The 20122-nt window shown below is 32.5% G+C and overlaps 5 protein-coding genes across 7 annotated transcripts; 3 read left to right on the top strand and 2 right to left on the bottom strand.

The window, feature by feature from the left end:
* The first annotated feature begins 10 nt into the window (after positions 1 to 10).
* Positions 11 to 4062, top strand: LOC128879115 (F-box/SPRY domain-containing protein 1). Of its 2 annotated transcripts, XM_054127978.1 has the most exons (4): positions 11 to 510; positions 789 to 1062; positions 1139 to 1229; positions 1503 to 4062. In XM_054127978.1, the coding sequence occupies exons 1-4, from the start codon at positions 206 to 208 to the stop codon at positions 1595 to 1597; spliced, it is 765 nt and encodes a 254-aa protein (XP_053983953.1). In that variant the 5' UTR covers positions 11 to 205; the 3' UTR covers positions 1598 to 4062. The 2 variants fall into 2 exon arrangements, with proteins under 2 accessions (XP_053983953.1, XP_053983954.1); XM_054127979.1 differs by lacking the exon at positions 1139 to 1229.
* Positions 4063 to 4184: 122 nt separating this feature from the next.
* Positions 4185 to 8266, bottom strand: LOC128879114 (transmembrane protein 164). The gene is made up of 5 exons (XM_054127977.1): positions 7395 to 8266; positions 7199 to 7315; positions 7063 to 7141; positions 6861 to 6961; positions 4185 to 6796 (listed from the first exon to the last, which is right to left on the bottom strand). The coding sequence occupies exons 1-5, from the start codon at positions 7710 to 7712 to the stop codon at positions 6512 to 6514; spliced, it is 900 nt and encodes a 299-aa protein (XP_053983952.1). The 5' UTR covers positions 7713 to 8266; the 3' UTR covers positions 4185 to 6511.
* A 98-nt stretch (positions 8267 to 8364) lies between these two features.
* LOC128879111 (tubulin-specific chaperone D) lies at positions 8365 to 14034 on the top strand. Its single transcript, XM_054127972.1, has 10 exons — positions 8365 to 8876; positions 8961 to 10641; positions 10729 to 10932; positions 11016 to 11180; positions 11252 to 11376; positions 11453 to 11806; positions 11893 to 12195; positions 12291 to 12609; positions 13287 to 13419; positions 13897 to 14034. The coding sequence occupies exons 1-8, from the start codon at positions 8535 to 8537 to the stop codon at positions 12570 to 12572; spliced, it is 3456 nt and encodes a 1151-aa protein (XP_053983947.1). The 5' UTR covers positions 8365 to 8534; the 3' UTR covers positions 12573 to 12609; positions 13287 to 13419; positions 13897 to 14034.
* LOC128879113 (alpha-(1,3)-fucosyltransferase 10) lies at positions 12620 to 15470 on the bottom strand. Of its 2 annotated transcripts, XM_054127976.1 has the most exons (7): positions 14797 to 15467; positions 14529 to 14568; positions 14298 to 14422; positions 13876 to 14095; positions 13512 to 13701; positions 13258 to 13435; positions 12620 to 13178 (listed from the first exon to the last, which is right to left on the bottom strand). In XM_054127976.1, exons 1-7 carry the CDS (start codon positions 14872 to 14874, stop codon positions 12690 to 12692), a joined length of 1320 nt encoding a protein of 439 aa, XP_053983951.1. In that variant the 5' UTR covers positions 14875 to 15467; the 3' UTR covers positions 12620 to 12689. The 2 variants fall into 2 exon arrangements, with proteins under 2 accessions (XP_053983951.1, XP_053983950.1); XM_054127975.1 differs by having other exon boundaries at positions 13512 to 14095; positions 14797 to 15470.
* Positions 15471 to 15510: 40 nt separating this feature from the next.
* LOC128879112 (zinc finger protein 800) lies at positions 15511 to 19980 on the top strand. The gene is given in 9 exon segments (XM_054127974.1): positions 15511 to 15684; positions 16009 to 16042; positions 16045 to 16395; positions 16714 to 16989; positions 17067 to 17217; positions 17322 to 17462; positions 17536 to 17687; positions 17764 to 18271; positions 18517 to 19980. Coding segments are annotated over 9 exon segments (2880 nt in total). The 5' UTR covers positions 15511 to 15670; the 3' UTR covers positions 19770 to 19980.
* Positions 19981 to 20122: the final 142 nt, after the last annotated feature.

Genomic DNA, 20122 nt, shown 5'->3' on the forward strand with positions numbered 1-20122 from the left:
TCTCGCACAATTTCAAGCGTAGATCTCTAGTATCTCTACTATCGTTCTGTTATCCTATTACCGACCGGAAGTTGCCTGTTCCAACCGCTAGATCGCGCCACTGTGTTCGTCTTTGTAGGCTCCAAGCCGAACACAACAGACTCCGTGCGGCGTTCTGCGTGTATATGTTTTGTTCGTTTACCCGACCAGAAGCAGTGCCGGCAAAATGGACGATATAGCACTCCGAGCATCGGATCGAGTTTTGGAAGTGATTTTTTCTTATTTAGATCTCCACACGTTGCGAAACTGCTCGATGGTGTGCAAACGATGGAACCGATTCTTGAACGACGAGAACAATGACGCGTGGAGGATGCACTGCATCCGCAAGCTGGCCCAGGAGGCTCTCAGTTCCGATTTATTGTCATCGGTACCCACCTACAAGTCCAAATTGCGGGCATTTTATCACGCATGGAACCCCGTCGATTGTTCCTGTAACATTTACATTAAACCGAATGGATTCACTCTACACAGGTAGGAAAACTGAATCGCTTCTCAACGCGCATCGATTCTTGTATGTTTTTGTCGAGTGACGTAAATAAACCCAATCCACTGACCCAATAATAGTATTATTACAAGTGTAAATAGTAATAAAATTATTAAGTACAGTTAAAAATGAACCAAAACTTAAATTTGTTGTATTTATCATAAATAGTTGAGACACCGTGACATCTGAAGTTTACCTCAGTTACCTTATAAATACTGTTTGTAACTGTAAATTATTACCTCTAATCGGTATGATTGTGTTACAGAAATCCTGTCGCACAAAGTACGGATGCCTGTAGAGGAAAAATCGGTTTCCGGCATGGCCGTCATGCCTGGGAGGTAATTTGGGAAGGACCTCTGGGCACAGTGGCAGTTATAGGAATAGCGACAAAAGAAGCACCATTGTTATGTCACGGGTATGTAGCATTACTTGGTTCAAACGAGCATTCGTGGGGATGGAATCTAGTGGATAATCACCTGTTACACAATGGGGATGTGCAAGGGAACTATCCGTTACTTAATAATGCCCCCAAGTATCAGGTATGTCATATTTCTCAAAAGAATGTATAGAATATTGTCGAATGTACCTTAAGGTGTAAAATTTTATAATTAACAGGTTGGGGAAAGAATTAGGGTAATATTAGATTGTGATGATAACACGTTATCTTTTGAAAAAAATTACGAATTTTTGGGAGTGGCATTTAGAGGTATTGTATTTGAATATTTGGTACATTTTAGTTTTAAATTAATCAGCTATATTAAAGCTTTAAGTTGAACAGTAGTTGTAAACTTTTGATTGAAATTTTGGTGTCAGAATATACATATAACGATACCTTGAACTATTTGTTGTTAAATATACGAAACCTACAAAGTAATGTCTTTTAAAAATTCAGCTTTATTTCTTTTTGTAAATGTAAAACAAACTGTATATTTAAAATTCTAATACTTTGGCGATATTAATGACAAAATTCAATATGCAGGGTTGCCAGACAAAAGATTATATCCATCCGTATCCGCTGTATATGGAAATACAGAGGTATCTATGGTGTACTTAGGACCTCCTCTAGATGGCTAACACTTTACTTCTAGTAGACACATATCTTTGAAGGTTTCTTCGGGATTGTACAATGAAATTTCAATACAAATTTTCTGCATTGTACTGGAATGTCTACTATGAAGTAGAACCCAGTGCACTAATGAACTGTATGATACTCTTCACGAAGGACACGTGCCTGTTCATTCAGTCAATACATTGTAAATAGTATTAGCATTCCATTTAAACTGATAAATCTGTAATAAGGCTTTATACGGTGTGAACAGTCGTTAGTTACTCAACGACGGACATCAACACATTCTTCTTGAATTTATACATCTACTAATTAGCATCAGGAAGGTCTGGGTTAGGTCTAAAAGGGTTGAGTAACGTATTACTGATTTCAAGATGATCGTGTAAAAATTTTTGAGTTAGATCATTTTTAACAGAAAAGTTCCTCTGTGTTCAAACGAACACGAGTCAGATTCGATAATTTGTCGGATGGTGTTACTTGCAACCCTTTTTTTTTATTTCAAAACTACACCAAAATACAAAATTGATAAATGGAGAAATAGTAGAGTTGAACTTAACCATTTCTAAATATCCTATAAAGCTTTAAATTAATCTTATTCGACAGCATTTATCAATGTCTCAGGAATAAAATGACTAGCATTCGAATAAACCAAGAAGCGTTGCAAGTTACGCCTTTCGACAGTACTTTCATTTCGACTCTTTTTTCCAAGTCATGTAGATTTACGTTAAGTTAACGCGCATGTACATAGGGATAAGTATTGTCCGATTCTTTACTCTTCCATACAGTATTGATAGTTGAGTCCTTGTATAAATACATGCTTTATATGTATAAATCTTCTGCCAAAGAAATGGCAATTCCAACTTGTTTACAAGATAGTCGTGTACTGGTGGCATATAGATTATTTTGGACATCGACAAGTCTGCCATTAATATTAAACTCATGTTTATTGTCCTTATGCTATTTGCATAATTTTTTGGTAACTGTGAAAGAAATATCTGTGATTCGTCGTATTTTATTAGTGTGCTCATTTTTTTAACAATACCTGTGTAGATGTTTGCTTATTTCTGTTTTTGTTACATCCGTTAAGGAAGGGATCCTTTGCAAGAATGAAAGGTCCAACACCTTTCTTACGAAACCCAATTACGCTTCGTTTTTTATTTTAATTTATTATATATATTTATACACATCTTAGATTAGTACCTATTTTTAAGTAGCAAAATCGTTGAACGAATGGAAAAATGACATTTCACAAAACAGTATACAGGGTGTTCCACTTAAAGTGTTCATAGGTGTTTTCCTTTCAACTGTATAAAACAGCCTCTCAAATTGTAAATTGTGGCGAGAATTTGAATCGATTTGTACAATAGTTACAATTTTATCTAGCTTTTTTTAAATAAAATTGTTTCGCTCGCATTATTTTCTAAGTACATCAAAAGAGCAAGTAAAGGTAATGCTAGAAATGAAACAGGTACCTGTGAAATATCGTCTACGCAATGTTTAGAGTTTGTTTTTTTGTGTCGTATCATTGTGCCATATAGCTTCCTGTATGTACTGAATTATTTTCTAAGAAAACTGTGTGAAATTTCGTGACCACCATTGTGGTAAATGCACAATACGTTATAATTTATGCGAACAACGTTTTAATTTGCCAATGCGTTTGGTATCTGTAAGAAAGTCCTGCGTTGGTTACGTATGAGTATTGTACAAAGTCTATACTTATAGGTAGCAATGTTGTCAGCACGGTGAACAATGAAAGATCATCTAGAGATATGGATAAATACAGTCGTTTGTAATGTACATATTTATTATCGTCATTGTGTTCGGGTGTAGTCGTCGCGAGTTAGTTGCTTTCTAAACTTTTGTACAGAGTCGTGTACATAGCAATCACGAACGTACAAAGAGAAAAATAAACTTTGATTTCATGTGTGATTTCGTCTAGGTAAATAGAAACGAATACGGGTCGCGGACTGACTTAGAATTTATACCTTTCTCGATTGACCACGAAAACGAGTCGTATCCGTGGACTTATTTCGAATACAAATTACCAAGATTACACGTGTAAATGTAATTAATTAATGCCCAGCATTGGAGTATAGCGGTGCCTTATTACAATTCTTTCGATGCAATCTCACCTCATCTGTACTTATTATATGGAATGTCAGGATTATAATGACTTTGATTTAGATTTATGTACTTAAATTATGCATGTACAAGTAGTACATGTAAAAACAAATTCGAGTCACCATTTGGAAACGCATCATTTTGTAAATACACGTGTTTGAAACGCGCATATAGATAATCATGTAACCGCCTACGAAACCATTCTGTACAAATGTTTAGAGAGAACGCGAATTAGTCAGAATGCGATTAAGCATGGAACACCGGTATACTTGCACGTATATCAGAACTACGAGTGTTTAAAAGGAAGAAGTGTACATCTTTCTGTAAATAAATTATTTTATTTTAATGCTTTAATGTATGTATTGTTGCATACCTTAAAATCCGTTTATATAAACATTTTTGTTTGCCAGTATCAAACACCAACCAATTTCAACTTGGCTGGATCAAGTAATCGAAGACAAAGATAACAAGAAATTTTTACTGAATGTTTATTTACACGTGAATTTTCGTACAAATCATTCCCCGTTTTGTATTCCCGTTAAGCATATAATCATAATCGAACGTTCAGTTTCTCTTTCTACTTCCTCAAAGAAGTTCAAACAAGTTTACGCTTGACTGCAACCACCGTGGAAACTCAATACTCTTCGTAGCTTACAAAAATATAACAATAGCGATCTTTTACACATTACTTCAAACAATACACAATCCGCTATTACCTCTCAACTTTTAAATAAATCTTGTGAATCAGATACATGTACATGAAAGATTCAAAATCACAGTGGTCTAATGACGAGTTAGGATCACAATAATTAAAGCTCCAAATTATCCTAGAATCGAAATTAAATATACATACTAGCTATAAAATTTAACCGCTAGGTTCCCAAAGTATATATGTATATATATATATTAGCAAATGGTTAATAGAGAGCGGAGAAGGGCATGTTAATTTAATTTCGAATCCAACTTTTATCAAATTAAATACGATTAGATTTGGTTCATTAGAGAAACGAATCTTCCATACACATAATATTCTGTTAGTGCTTCTTTGGGTGCATCTGGCAAGATAACAGGGCTACAATTCCAAGAAGTACATGTACTGTATACGCGCAATCCTCTTTTTACATACTACGTATGTACAATGTACTTTCTTGCTAAAGCCTTAGTATAGTGGTCTGAAACACTTATAGTACATAATAGCACATCCGTGATATATTTCCTCCCGGATTCTAGTTTGCTCTTATTATCGATGGAGTACACGTATTAAAAGTTTCTTGTTGCACAGTTTTGTTTATGTAACTGTTACTCTACGTGCTATGAAATACGATAAGTAGTAGAAAAGATCTTGTTATTGTGCTATATCGAGGTTTCAAATAAAACTTTTTCGAGGCCTTTATAATTGCATACTCGACATAGAAAATGTCCCCTCACAAATTAAATGTTATTATTGTTGATCTCTTCAATCCATCTTTCTGTCTTGAAATTTAATTCGTCGATACAAAACCCTGTTGTGTAAAAAGTGCGCACAATTAAAGCTCAAAAGTTTGAATAAGTATTCCTGAAATGTTCTCGTATACGCGAATTGAAAAAGGATAGTTATAAAAATATAAATCTTCGTTTGAATATAAGTCAAACTTACATTATTGAAATGTAAGAAACGCGAGATTAAATTAGGAACCATAAAACAAATTTTTTGTTAATTTTTGTTTGATTTACATTATTCTACAGAAATATATTTGCATATACTTTCTTCTTAACTTTTTAAAATAGGAAATATATGGACTAAACTCATTTGTTAGTTTCGAGACTATCTTATTTACTTTTCGCATTATTTACTTATCAACATTTTCATGGGATCAAAAAATATATTTGAAAAAATTTAATTTCTGGTAATTAGCGTAATATCGCTAGCCTGATTTCGTCGATTATTTAAATTGCTCTTTGTATACCAGCTTCGTGGAATATATTGCGTAACCATGAAGATAAGTATGTCGCTGTGTGCACACTGTTGACACAATCTTATACAACTTTTAAGTAAATAAATTAATATTATCACGCGTCTTCGACTTTCCCTTATTAACATATACGTAGTTTACGTAGTATCACATTAAAACATAGTTGATCTTTACATATCACATTCAATCTACATTCTTAAAACTAAGAAATATCCCCCAAAAATAATATAGTGAACATATATAAGTCAAAATTAACTCTCAAACTTATTAGCATTAAAGAGTGTGATTTCTAAGTAGGACAGTATCCTGTGTATATTTCTAGTCACAGACACGTTAGGAATTCGTTTCACGAGACTAGCAGTGTCTCGCAATGTAAAACGTCTAAGTGGAAAAATATGCTACACAGCGACTGTAGCATTCAGTTAAAACCAGAGACAGGCAGAATTTTATTGATGGAGAAACGAATAGTTATTTGGGTAAACTTTCATTAATTCAATGTAAAACATAATTTGATCATAGAATTCAGATTTAAACTTTTATTGAGCCTTTATTTAATAAGAATTTTGTCCGTCTCTGGTAAAAACTCGTTAAATACTTCTTACGTATTCATTTGCAATTTGCGAATACCTAGTTATTACCACGATTTGTCCTGCACGTTCTTACCCACTGTATCCGATGGTATAGTGTGAAAAATGAGCTATAAACGTGTTACTCCTGTACAATTACGTACAGGCACAAGTTCATTTGGTAACATATAAACATATTTGACTCCTTTAACAAACAAGTACTTACTTAATTGCGGCAAAGTGTTCATAGAGATCATGTTAGCATGTATTACAAAGTATTAGACTAGTTCACACGTGCATGTCCGTTCCCAGAAATATCTGTATCTGCGCGTAACTTTTTGTTATGTTCGTAATTGTTTTTCTTTTTCGGAAGTGCAGACTCGAGCGACGATTTTACTTTAGTCGGTGGGAACCTCGTTAAAAAGAAATTGAATACATAGCACAATAACTTGCATAGCAATGGGCATAATATTCCTTGGTGAACGAACACGCATAATCGATAATTTTGTCCTTCGAATGGGTCCAGAATAGCTGGACACAACATGTGACTGAGATTCACTTGTGTAGGCTATAAAGTACAAAAATAGTAATAAAAGTAAGTACAAATAATAGTAAGATTAGTTTCAACATACCCAGGCAAGAGGTTGAAGAATCCAAAAGTGATATATTAAATTCAGTCCATAGCTAAAAACAGACCAGCTCATGTCCGATAGGGGCTCAATATTGTAAACACCTGCAAGTAGACAAAATGAAGGTATTCAATTAATATGATTTCTCTTTTTGACTTCTTAAAAAGATGTAATATGTTACTAAAATTAAATTGCAAATAACTACCTCCAATCCTTAGCAAGTAATATGGGATTACTACCATCAATCCATGCTGAATGTAATACAGAGCTTTGTCAGCAAATATCTGAAAGAATTCATGTTAATCTCGAGAAGAATGTTGAGATACTTTATTATAACTTACCTTTCGAGATTCAGTTTCTGGAAACAAGTATGCTAAAACTGGTCCGTTCATGAAGTTTAAATGTATTCTGAAGATAGCTGTCACAGTCGGACTAGGATCTGCTGCCAGTAAGTACAACTGCATAACAAGAATAAAAGCAACAATTGTAAATAATCGTAACTCCTGTGTTCGAGGAAGCCCTATCTATTAAACGTACTTGTGCCAGCGTTGTTATGTGACAAGGATTAAAAATATATATAACTGTTCTGCTGGTAAATTTGAAACCTAACTCCATTCCCAATACTAGTGACATAACAAGCAACAGCACTCTTCTGCCAACTCGATCATGATCCACGTACGATGCCCGGGCTGGCAGTCTCATTCGTTTATAACCCCAAACAAGAAAGCTTATTATGAATATGGATATAAATAACGTTTCGATTATCCTTCGCTTTGGGCTCAAATAGTAAGCACATTCTGGTCCAACGTTACGTGGTATAGACACATTGACACCATCGTACGCCCATTCGAACATTTTTGACAGTTCTGTTTCTACGGAGGTAAATATTACAATTTTTTGATCGGGATTAAAAATTGACACTGTTCACAACTATCAATTTAAAAGTTCGTTAACTCTACAACAATTTTATCTCAAACGGTAATGACACATGTTTAATAAATAATAATTTAATATTTGAATTGATAAACTATTTACAAAGAAAGTGAGCAGAGAAGTGCTCTACCACAACTGTGGCTCTGCTCATGCTAGTAGTGAAAGAATTCAACTATTTTTTAATTTAATTTTACCATCTAAGCAGAGCCATCTGTGGCAAACTGTCCAAGTTTATAGTTATGTTTAATACTGGGCCGGTAATGTAGATTCCTACACGTGGCTATATTATATTTCTTTATATTTACACTTAATTTTAACTACTTTTATGTTTAGCCTGTATAAATTTAAGTTGAACTTTCCTTTTTTGGACCAAAAATTAAATATAGGCCCAAACCAACTCCATAAATTCAAATTACGAATGTACTGATTTTAGATTATTTATCAGCTGTCGCATTCGTTTCCCCTCTTGTAAATATATTATTTGTATCAATGAAATATTTCTGAAATAAATATTTATTGTTTATATTAATGTGTAAATGTATATTTAATAAAATATACGAACTATTACGCCGCTACGCATGCGCCACTATTTGGTATAATTTTTCGTGAAACGTCTGAAGGATTTTCTTCTTCATATGTTTGTGTTTTTATAATTAAAATAAACTTAAATAATTAAAAACTTGGTAGTTGAATTAAAGACATCAGTTTTCGCGAATGACAGTAAGAAACTGAGAGAGAAAGAAAATGGTGTTGAGTGATTGTCCGGATCCAGAAGTAATTGGTTGTGGATTCAGTGCTTTTAAGGAAATTGATGAAGTGACTTCTCTAATTGCGGAACTAAAAGATGTTCACCTTTCGTCAAGTCTAGTTGAGAAAAATCGGGATCGATTTAATTTTATTCTGTCGCAATATCAGGACCAGAGACAATTATTGGATCCTTATTTGGATGACATTCTGCAGCCATTGATCTCTATTATTAAGGATGAAAATTCCACAGAAAGCATACAACATAATGCTTTCAAATACATTTTCATCGTTATGTCTGTCAAAACGTACAAGAAGATCGTTACATATTTGCCACACGAGGTAAATGAATACATATAACTTTTTTATATTCTATCATACGCTTCGATCTTCAAGCATACGTTTATAATTATAAATTTCACACAGGTAGCAGATCTCCTTCCTGTTCTCCGAATGTTGGAGAAACAAGATCCGAATGATGTGAGCACATGGGAGACTCGATACGTACTTCTAGTTTGGCTTTCTATAATATCAAAAATACCATTTCCACTTTCGCGTCTAGAAACCTCTGATGTTGACTTTGAGCAATCAATAATAGTTAGAATTTTAAAACAATGCAAATTATTTTGCTTGTCAAAAGATGCTTGTGCTGTAGCTGCAGTTTTTTTAATTACTAATTTCTTGACTAGATCGGATGTTAAAAACTTATATTTGAAAGAAATGATAATGTGGTGTTTAGAATGCGTGGAAAACGATTCTTTAAGACATGGTCCTTTAGCAGTCATAGCAGCATTATTGAAACATACAGCAAGGGAAGATGTTAAACCATACACCCAAATAATTTTAGATAAAATTTTACATTTTCATCTAAATAATAATCCTGCCGATCTTATTAGGAAATTTGGGATAAAAATTGTACAAAGAATTGGATTAGTGTTATTAGGAACAAAACTTGCATCATGGAGATATCAAAGAATGAATAGATCCATATGTTTATCGCTTAACGCTAAACATATTAGCACCGTGAACAATTTAGAAAAGATTAGAGATGTTCCAACCAACAATGACGATCAGGATATTCCATCTGCAATAGAGGATATTATTGAACAGCTTATACAAGGTCTTAGAGATAAAGCAATTACGATAAGATGGTCTGCTGCAAAAGGAATTGGAAGAATAACAGCAAGATTACCAATGGATTTAGCAGATGATGTAGTAGGATTTGTACTGAATCTTTTTTGCGGTCGTGAGTCAGATTCTGCTTGGCACGGTGGTTGTTTGGCATTAGCAGAATTAGGAAGACGTGGACTTCTGTTACCTCATCGTTTAAAAGATGTGATACCAGTAGTTCTTCAGGCTTTAGTATTCGACGAGCCGAGAGCATATGGATCAATTGGGTATTTAATTCGAGATGCCGCGTGTTATATTTGTTGGTCATTTCCCAGAGCATATGACCCTGATATTTTTCAACCATATGTACAAGAAATTGCAGCTATGTTGATAGTCGTTGCCTGTTTTGATAGAGAAATTAATTGTAGAAGAGCTGCATCTGCAGCATTTCAAGAAAATGTCGGTAGGCAAGGGAATTTTCCACATGGAATAGAAATATTAACTATTGCTGATTATTTTGAAGTTGGTGTTAGAAATCATGCATATTTAAAAATCAGTGCAGAAATTGCTCAGTATGACGAGTACACAAAGCCTCTCATTGATCATGTGGTTGCAAGAAAAGTCACACACTGGGATACAGCAATCAGAGAACTTTCGGCTAAAACGCTCTTTAATCTAACGCCAGCTGCTCCAAATTACATTAAGGATACAGTTTTATCAAATTTATTAGATATGTTAAATTCTATCGATTTGAATATCAGACACGGTGCTGTAGTAGCAATTGCAGAAATTTTAGAAGCATTGCACAGCAGCTATAACGAAAAAATTGAAAATATAATTGAAGCAACAGCCATAGAAAATATAAGAAATATAGTAAACACTTTTCGGAAAAGAGGGCAGTTCAAAGGACTGGGAGGAGAATTGATGAAACAAGCTTGTGCTGTACTCATAAAAAAATGCTCCATTGTCCATTTGCCAATCTCCACAGAAGTTATTTGTAAGCTAATACTATCCATATGTTATAATTTATATCACAAAAGTCGAAAATGTAATAATTAAAAATAAACAAATGTAACTTCTGCAGATGACTGGCAAAATCTTTTAGAAGAATGTTTGGCACACGACGTGTCTGCGGTTAGAACAAAAGCAGCAGAAGCGCACACAGAATTTTTTCTGAAATACTATGCTGATATAGATACCAATTACCGGAAGAGCGTAATTGATCGTTACCTTGATAATTTACAATCGAGTAATCAACTTGTTCGAATAGGTTTTGCACAAGCCATAGGTAACATAAGAATATTCTTATAGCTTAGAATGTTGTAAATTTAATAGGTGCTATTATATACTAATTATCAATTATTTCTGTAGGATATTTTCCTTTATTTATAATTTGTGAAAGGGTAACCGATGTGATAAAAGCTCTCATCAAATGTACCGAAATATCAGAAAATACTCTAAAGTGGGCAGAGAGTAGGAAAGAAGCTATACATGCATTAATAATGGTGTGTGAAACATTGGGAGTGAAAGAAGCAGGTTTGTTTGTTTTTGTAAAAATAAAATGTCATTGAGAACATCAGTTAAATAATTCCTTCCCTAATTTTCAGATAAATGGCAAGAATTCGTGCACAATTTATATGATTGTTATTTGCAGTCGTTGAAAGAATATACAGTAGATAGTCGTGGAGATATAGGAGCATGGGTACGAGAAGCAGCAATGACTGGTTTACATGTGAATATAATTCCTTTATAATAAATATAGTTATTCTTAGCACGCCACTTAAATATTATTCTTGAAATAATTTTAGATGTTAACAAATCTAGTATTTCAAGCAAAATTGGTGTCCATATTAAACGAGGAGTTGATGGCAAATATAATTGGTGGAATTGCACAGCAAGCTGTAGAAAGAATTGACGGAATTCGAGCGCAAGCAGGAACAGTTTTCAGCGCGCTCATTCATAATGATCCTCCGCTACCGAACATTCCATACCTAACTGAATTGAAAAGTATCTTTCCGTATAACGAGTGTAAAGAAAATATAGAATGGCGAATGGAATCCACTACTTTTCCAAGATTTGTTAAAATGTTATCTTATCCTCCTTATACAATGCATCTTCTACGGGGAATTATATTTAGCGTTGGTGGTTTAAGTGAATCTCTGGTAATTATTATTGGTAGAATTAAGAATAATTGAATTCTCTTGTGAATATTTGATTTTTTGTTTTAAAGTTTCCATTTTGGTTGTAGGTTAAACATTCTAGCGTTTCTTTATTTTCTTATTTACAAGAAATAGACGAACTAGGTCTTAAAAATTTATGTTATAAAATTTTGAGCATTTTTGAAGAAAGTCACAAAAATGAAAGAATGATCTCGTCGATCCTGGCATTTCTGGATCGCTTACTTAGTTCTGGCTGTATTCAAATTGTTCTTGACGATTTTAAAAATGGCATTTCAGAAAGAATCTTAATGTTACTTAAACAGGAAATAAAAAATACGAGTAATACCAAGTTGCTAATTATCAGTATAAACGTCTTTTGTCAGCTGCTTCAGGTATTTCCATTACTTTTACTGCTTACATTTTTATATTACTTTGCATAGAACAAAAAAACCATAAAAATCTTATGATAATTATTTTTTTTTTTTAGATACGCGGAGTGGTTGCAAAGCGAGCATTTTGTCAGTTGAGTATTTTTCTTTGTCATAAATACAAATGCATACGAAAAGTAGCTGCAACGAAAACATACGAAGCTTTAACTCTATACGGGGAAGAAATGGATATTCCTGAACAGAATTTAGTTAAAATTTTGTTTGAATTAAATGTCACTGATTGGGAAAGATCAGTGTCTGAACTTCGACCAATAAGAAACCAACTTTGTGATTTGATGGGGGTACCTACTCCTATTTTGCAAAACATGGTTGTGAATTGAACTTTGTCTTATATTGTGTTTTACTTTAAAGAAATTGGTAAGTGAAATTTTGAAATACGAAATTTATTTAATTGTAACAAAGTTGTTTGTTAAACAAAGTAGAAAAGCATTAATACTTTAATCTTGGTTTTGTCTGTACAATTCCATTTTGTCTTTTTCAAATTTTTCTACGCTTATTGTAAGATTATTTTTTAAATGATAAGTTAATAATTTCGCTCCAAATTTTTCTAAAATCCATTGTTTTGTCCACCAATTATGGTAATCAGTCCTAGATGTTATAGGATTTCTAGGTAGCGGACAATCGTAATGCGATGTATCAATAATTTTTTTTTTTCTTTGTTCATTGGCTATTTGTATATTTTCGCAAACGAAACATTCAAATTTGTCTACGTAATTTCCAAATTCATTTCCAATCCATTCTCTATTACTTTCTAACGCTTTCTTTAATCTTTGATTATCTATTTCATAATTGTCAAACAATTTGTGTGATAAATATTTATCATATTCGGTTTCGTTCGTAGAGAGATCGTGTAAAAAATTGGCTAGACTTTCGGGATCTTTAAAATCAAGAATTGAAATTGCAGACATATTATTTGGAAGCCAGTCCTGAAAGAAATTTTAATGACTACGTTTCGTTAGTTTCTGAGTACATATAAGCAGTACTCGTTGAGATAAGTTTTAATACTTTAAATGTTGGCGATCCATAATACACAGGTACAGATCCAACGATAAGAGGTCTCCATAACTTTTCCGTGATATAATCCTGACAGACTGCATTTTCAAAAGCTAACGTAAATTTATAATTACTAATGAAAGAGAGAAAATCATCACTGTTTAATATGTCGAGGTAATTGTCCTTTAGCCTACATTCAAATTATTTACAAAATTAATACGATAAATGCAATTGGGTTTGTTTTTGAAACAGTAGAATAAGTTCACCTTTTATCGAACTGAGCATTATTCAAACATGTGCCATATGAATCAACGCGTATGTACTTCATTAATTCAGCAACATACACATCTCTATTACTTGCAGTATCACAATCAGATTGTATATAAAGCAATGGTGCAAGATTTTTTGTATGCATTAATTCAGTCTTTTTTTTTGTTGGTATAAAATACTTTTTATCTGAAATATTAATTTCTAAATAATAAAATATGAAGAGATTGGTAGACCAGAAATATTTGTTATTTCTTAACCAATTTATAATTTTTATTGTATCCTCGTATGGAATCCAAATAGAAAATATATAATGGAGAAAAGTGGAATTTCTTAGCAATAATTTTAATACGTTGTATGTACCTAATAATTCTGTAATTCCAGGTAGATAAATCAAAGTAAGAGGTACATCGCTGAATCTGCTAAATGTTGAAGAATATGTAAAAAGATTCAGAGTTTCTTGTTGAACTAAAATGGGGTTATTCCTTGGAGATTCCTCATGAATTAAACCCCATGGAACTCTATCTGATTTCCATTTCGGTAAATTATTAATTTGAAAATTGCTACCGTAAAAAAGAAAACTCTAAAAATTTAAAAAAAACGGAAAATACGACATTTTTAATAATAATTCGATTGCATTATGTACGATAAAAATATAAACAATTTATTAATAATAAATTTTGTATTAAAATCGATTGACTAATGTTTACTTGATATTTGATTTAATTTTTAAACGTTCTTTGTAATTATTTAAATTTAAATGGTATTGGAAAATGTGTCATTACACTTATCTTAGGATGATACTGAAAAGTTCGATTGCTTGTAAAATAACACGAATAATCTCCACATTTTCGGAGTATTCCATCATTTCCAAATGGTGTCCACCATAAAATCACAGGTACTTCTTCTCCTAAAAAGAGCATTAATAAGAAGTACTTATTAACATTCTTTTCATTCTTATGCATTTATTTTAAAGGAACATTTATAATGTTAAAAATTCCATACATTTCACATACCCAAGTTATGTAGTTTATTGTCAAATTGAATTAAACTCATCTGCAAATTATTATAATCATGTAAATATTTTCACTTTTAAATCAATATTTAGTAGTCACTTTCAACAAATTTATAGTAATAAATAATACTCGCTACAATATATTTTTTACTGAATTTCATCATTTAAATTAAAAAGAATAGTATTCTTTATAAATAATATTTACACATTTATGTATGTATGTAATTATGCAATAAAAATTGTGATATATTGTACTTTGTAATATATACCTGGTAAATTATTATACTTGCAGCAAAGATAATAATTGTTACAAATACAAAATACACTTTTTGATTGAAATACAACATTGTGTAATGTTTTGTTATAAAATCTCATATATTCAAAGATGATACAAATTGTTTAATTTCTTATATAGTAGACTCTAGATGTAATGCTATATAGACTTAAGGAACGTGATATAATTCCATTAATTCGTACCACACTATTCTATGTTACTATTCAAAGGCTACATACAAAATTACTTGCTCGACTAGTGGTACTTTGTATTATTATGTACTGATACAATAAACCATAATGCATTGGCATTCTTTATAATATATTTATGGTATTCTATTCATTATAATTCTATTATGCCCATCTTTATCTCTACCATTAATCTTATGTAACTAGAAATGTGTGCATACTATGACATTAGAATCCCTTTTTACAAGTTCAAGTAACATAAGTACATAACCCTTTGGATTACAGTCTCAGAAGAAAACTGAATAAAACTACATGTATACTTATTTCTCCAATGATTTCATCGTTCTTTATAAGTTGATCAAATGTTTAGTTCAATAAAAAAAAATGTTTAATGCACGAAACAATTTGAATAATAAACAAAAATATTATTTATCCATGCGATTGAAAGTGCTGCTCGTGATACTGTTTCATCGAAACGGTAGAGCTAAGAACTTCTAGATTTCGGAAAAATGGAGGTCGTACCCCGATCGAGATCGCGAATTCGTCTTGTATAATAGGAATTAAATCGCGTGATTTTTTCGTGAGAGAACTAATTTCTAATACACGTTTCTGAGTCCTGGTACTCTGTTTACTTTATAATTTGGAAATTTGAAAAGTGAAAACCAATTTTTATGCAGTAAAATGCAGGAGAGACGGTACTTCTATACTGTATGCTTTTCCCGTTTCAATTTCAAATCTGCGACTCTTTTTAATCTACGAGTAGACAATACGTATTCAAATATTGATTACCATTTTTAAACTATATTTACCAATGATAATCTTTTCAATCTGTTTAATATCACTTGCAGTTAGATGATTGCATTTGCCTAAATTCATTTCATTTTTAAGATCTAATTTCTTTCTTATATCTTGTAATACGCTATCATTTAATAGAATTTCTAGTCTAGTTAGTTTTTATTTTGTAGTTTACTTTGCCGTTGCATAACTTACACAATTTTATGAATCACCGACTCTTTCAGTTTTGACAAGATAGTACATTGGACGCACAACACTTGCAGAACATGAAATCAATGAAAACAAAGGCAAAGGCCAAAAAACATAATGGCAAATTTGGAAGAGATAAATTTCCTCCCAAAGAAGTTACTCCTATTAACCCGGACTTGTCGCAATTGCGCAAACCAATAGACACAAGTGTGTCGACTTTGTATCGTGCAAGCAAAGTTTTAGAAAATGGCAGTGATGAAGTTAGATCCATTTTGGCGTACGAATGCGATTTGGTATATGAGTGTCGCATATGTCGAAGCCTCTTCAGAAGCCTGGTTAACTTCATCTCGCACAAACGGATTTATTGTAAAGAAAAATTTGATGTCACATTTTTTAGAAATTCGCCAAACGATCATGATGCTGTACGTTCCACTTTGTATATTTCAGTGCAAAGGCACTTAAAAATAATCTAATATAATGTCTTCAAAATCAACACATTTATGTAAACAGTGGCACTATAATTCTAGAGCTAGAAAAAAGAACATTTTTCTTGATAATTTTTACATACATATATAATAAAGTCTACATACTTATGTGTAACGTATATGCTTGACTGTATCGTACATTTCTGGCCTATGAGCCTCTTGCTCTATAGTATACAAAAATAGTTTTCACAATAAATGTGTTGATACAGATTTAAATATATTCTTTTTATTATACATACTTTAACTATATTACAGATTCTTGTGAGTAAACCAATTATACCAAAACCAGAGAAAATACACCAAGAAGTTCATGGAAATGATAGGATCTTAAGAAGTCAAGTTCCTAAAGAAGAGGAAAAGAAGGATCTGACTTCTGTTGTTAGTATGTTACAGAAGAAGCAATCAGAAAGTTTATGTGCCAATGTAGAGCAGCCATACTTTGAAAATGTACAATCTAATTCTCCAGCAATTTATCAAACTGTTGAATCAATAATTTCAACTCAAAGTTATTCAGATTTAATGAAGACACAGGTGCAGTTATGAATAGTTAATTCAAAATGAAAGTAACTGATGAGATAATGTCACTATAAATATGTGATTTAATTTAGGTAAAGGAACAAAAAGATATGATAAGCAAACAAACTGCAGTATTAGGCCCAGATGGACAAGTTTTACAATCTAATCAGGAATGCAATGGTAATAACCGTAATAATGGAGAGGGTGATTATACTTCTGAAACTGAAGTTGTTTGTTCTACATGTATGTCATAATTATTTCGAAACACACCTAGAAATAAATACCTTCTATAACAAGCTCAATTACAATAATGTTTTAATTCGCTTCTAATGGTCTATATTTGTTAGGCGGAGCACGATTTTCAACAAAGAAGACATTAGCAGTCCATACGAGAAGAATGCACACATCTCATAAATTATGCTATCTTTGCCCTTGTTGTTCTAATACATTTGCAAATACTTGGAGCGTATATCGGCATCTTTTCAAAGGTACTTACGAATTCTACGAATATACATACCTTACCTACATACCTTAATAAATGTTTACCAATATACATTGCAGTTCACAGAAAGTCTAATAAACAAGTGCGAAAACTCAGATCACAAATTCAAGAGAAAGCATTTATTAAGGATACGGTTCAAGAGGATTTGCAAGCACAACAGAATGCAGAAAAAAGTTTAACAAGTGAAGCGCTTCGAGTTAACGAAACACAGGTACCTTAACTACCATAATAAGTCTGGAGTTCCTACTAAAGTATTGTTAATTCGAAAATATTCTATATGTTAACAGGAATGGATGGATCAGTTAGAATCTGATGCAGCATTACAAAGATGCGGTGGTTGTGGGAAACGATTTGATCGAAAGGCAGCATTATCTGCTCACTCGCAGTACTGCCACAAGCGTGTCGCAGCCTATGAAAGTACAACTAAAATGAAAAAGATCAATAAAATATCGCCAGATCGTATTATAAGTGAAACCATTATTACTTCCGAATCTTCGAATAATAGCAATAACGATGAAATGTCTATTCGTGTCGAAGCAGTTGGCAGTCTAAGTAAAGCAGACTGGGATTTGTTAGGAAATGATGAATCAGTTGCACAGAGTGAAACCAGTGAAAATGTAACAGTTGTCACGAATGAAAAAGAGGAAAAAACAATAAAATATAATCCTTTTCCTGCGAGCGATGGCTCGGACCCTTTAGAAATTGTGTACACTAATATAAATAAACATAAGACTAATGTTGGAAGTAGGAAAAGAAAAAACAAGGACAGTGCGAGGAAGTTAATTACCAATATAGGTGAGATTATTATTTTTATTCCATACAAAGAACAAAGAAAAAGCTTCTCTTCCAGGGACCAGTGGTCCCCCAATAGCTCGGGTACCTCGGGATTGCTAAACCCGTACTGTAGCCACAGCCCCTGAGGGTGTAAAGAATATAGTAAATTCGTTATTTTACTGGCTTTACTCGTTTAAAATTCATTACTCAATTATTTATTCTGTAATAAAACATGTACTATGAAGTAACACCTTTTTTCTTTCTAGTTAACGATGCTACATACATACCTGTAGAGGTAGATGTTGAAAAAGAAACAAGAACCGAAAAAGTGGATCATGTACTAGTAATGGAAACAAAAGTGGCTTCTATAGTAAATCTGCAAAAACTGCAGTGCCTTTTATGTAAACAAAAATTCACTTCGGTGACTAATTTAAAAAGACACGCTGCCATTCACATAGGTTGGAATCGTTATCAGTGTAAACTTTGTGATTTCAAATGCTTCGTTAAGTGCGACTGTGTCGCGCATTGTAATAAAGTCCACAACGCCCAGAATAATCGTATTACTATAGAAGAGATGATAACGCAGATTCCAGATAATCAATATATACGTGAACAAGATATTACATTAGACGTAAATAACATAGAAAATGAGTTTCATACTTCCAAAGCTGTGGAAATTAGTATCTCTCCAAGGTATGTCGAACCAGAAGTTCAACTGCAAGAAAAAGCAGTAAATGAAATAGAAGCAGAAGTAGAAGATGAAACAAAAGTAAAAGGAAAAAGTGAAGTGGAAGGAGAAACAAAAGTAGAAGGTGAAGTTGAAGCAGAAGAAGCAAAAGTAGAAGATAAAGTTGATGCGGAAGAAGAAGAAAAAGTAGAAGGTGAAATTGAAGCAGAAGAAGAAGCAAAAGTAGAAAGTGAAGTAGTAGATAAAAATTTAGTTACATTTCAAGAAATAGTTGATTTACATGTAGAAGATGAAAATATTTTCAACAATGGTACTCAAGGACAGAATACTCTGGGATTGGATCCTGAGCTTAGAAAAATGGTGATGGAAGTTATTTTTGGATCTTCTGAAACAAATTCCACAAAAGAAGAAGTAAAAGAAACACCTGAAAAGTCCAATTTGAAATTACAAAATACGGAGGAGATTGAAACACAATCTAAAAGCTCTGATTCGAGGGAAAGTAGCGATGTTACATGCTCGCAGGACAATTCAAAACCCCAACGTCCTATTCGCAATAAGATAAAACCTATGAATAAAGATTTTATTTATGATTTAAATGGAGTAGTGTTTAGAAAGGATGGTTTAATTATGAGGCCCTTGAATAAACCACTTATGAAAAAACCTCTGCTTCAAGAGGAAGATAATTTGGAGGACACGGAACAAACGTCCAAACGTTTTAAGAATGATGAGATGCCAATTCTTTGCGAAAACAGTGTTACAGACAAATGCGACATAAAATTTACCAGAGAACGTTTAAAGAGTAATGTTACCTTTTCCCAGTGTCATAGGTAGTTAAAAGTGTATCATACATAATTCAATGAATTGATCGTGAAAATATGGACTTTTAGTAGGTAGTCATTGTTTAAAATAATTACGTATATGTATTGTAATATATATATAATTATCATTTATTGTTATTAACAAGGTTTTGGATATTGCTGAATATTAATGAATGATCCTTCAAAAATAAATATCGATCTGCTTTGGACGATTCATTCTATTATATTAATGTTATACATGCATACCCCGTTTTATGTCGGTTCGCACTTGCACCATTTTTCAATTATATATTATCGTTCGTTTTTATGATTCGTAATCCGTACTTCTTGTTATACATGAATAAAAATAAATGTTATAATTTCTTT

This window comes from Hylaeus volcanicus, chromosome 6 (genome assembly GCF_026283585.1).
Source record: "Hylaeus volcanicus isolate JK05 chromosome 6, UHH_iyHylVolc1.0_haploid, whole genome shotgun sequence".
Taxonomy (NCBI): domain Eukaryota; kingdom Metazoa; phylum Arthropoda; class Insecta; order Hymenoptera; family Colletidae; genus Hylaeus; species Hylaeus volcanicus.

Coding starts and splice junctions, on each gene's coding strand:
- LOC128879115 (XM_054127978.1), top strand. CDS start 206: ATGGACGATATAGCACTCCGAGCATCGGATCGAGTTTTGGAAGTGATT. Junction 511..788: donor AATGGATTCACTCTACACAG/GTAGGAAAACTG, acceptor ATTGTGTTACAG/AAATCCTGTCGCACAAAGTA. Junction 1,230..1,502: donor TTTGGGAGTGGCATTTAGAG/GTATTGTATTTG, acceptor TTCAATATGCAG/GGTTGCCAGACAAAAGATTA.
- LOC128879114 (XM_054127977.1), bottom strand. CDS start 7,712: ATGTTCGAATGGGCGTACGATGGTGTCAATGTGTCTATACCACGTAAC. Junction 7,316..7,394: donor ACATAACAACGCTGGCACAA/GTACGTTTAATA, acceptor CTTGTTATGCAG/TTGTACTTACTGGCAGCAGA. Junction 7,142..7,198: donor CAGAAACTGAATCTCGAAAG/GTAAGTTATAAT, acceptor GAATTCTTTCAG/ATATTTGCTGACAAAGCTCT.
- LOC128879111 (XM_054127972.1), top strand. CDS start 8,535: ATGGTGTTGAGTGATTGTCCGGATCCAGAAGTAATTGGTTGTGGATTC. Junction 8,877..8,960: donor TTACATATTTGCCACACGAG/GTAAATGAATAC, acceptor AATTTCACACAG/GTAGCAGATCTCCTTCCTGT. Junction 10,933..11,015: donor AGGTTTTGCACAAGCCATAG/GTAACATAAGAA, acceptor TTATTTCTGTAG/GATATTTTCCTTTATTTATA.
- LOC128879113 (XM_054127975.1), bottom strand. CDS start 14,874: ATGTTGTATTTCAATCAAAAAGTGTATTTTGTATTTGTAACAATTATT. Junction 14,569..14,796: donor CAAGTATAATAATTTACCAG/GTATATATTACA, acceptor AATAATTTGCAG/ATGAGTTTAATTCAATTTGA. Junction 13,179..13,257: donor ATGGATCGCCAACATTTAAA/GTATTAAAACTT, acceptor AATTTCTTTCAG/GACTGGCTTCCAAATAATAT.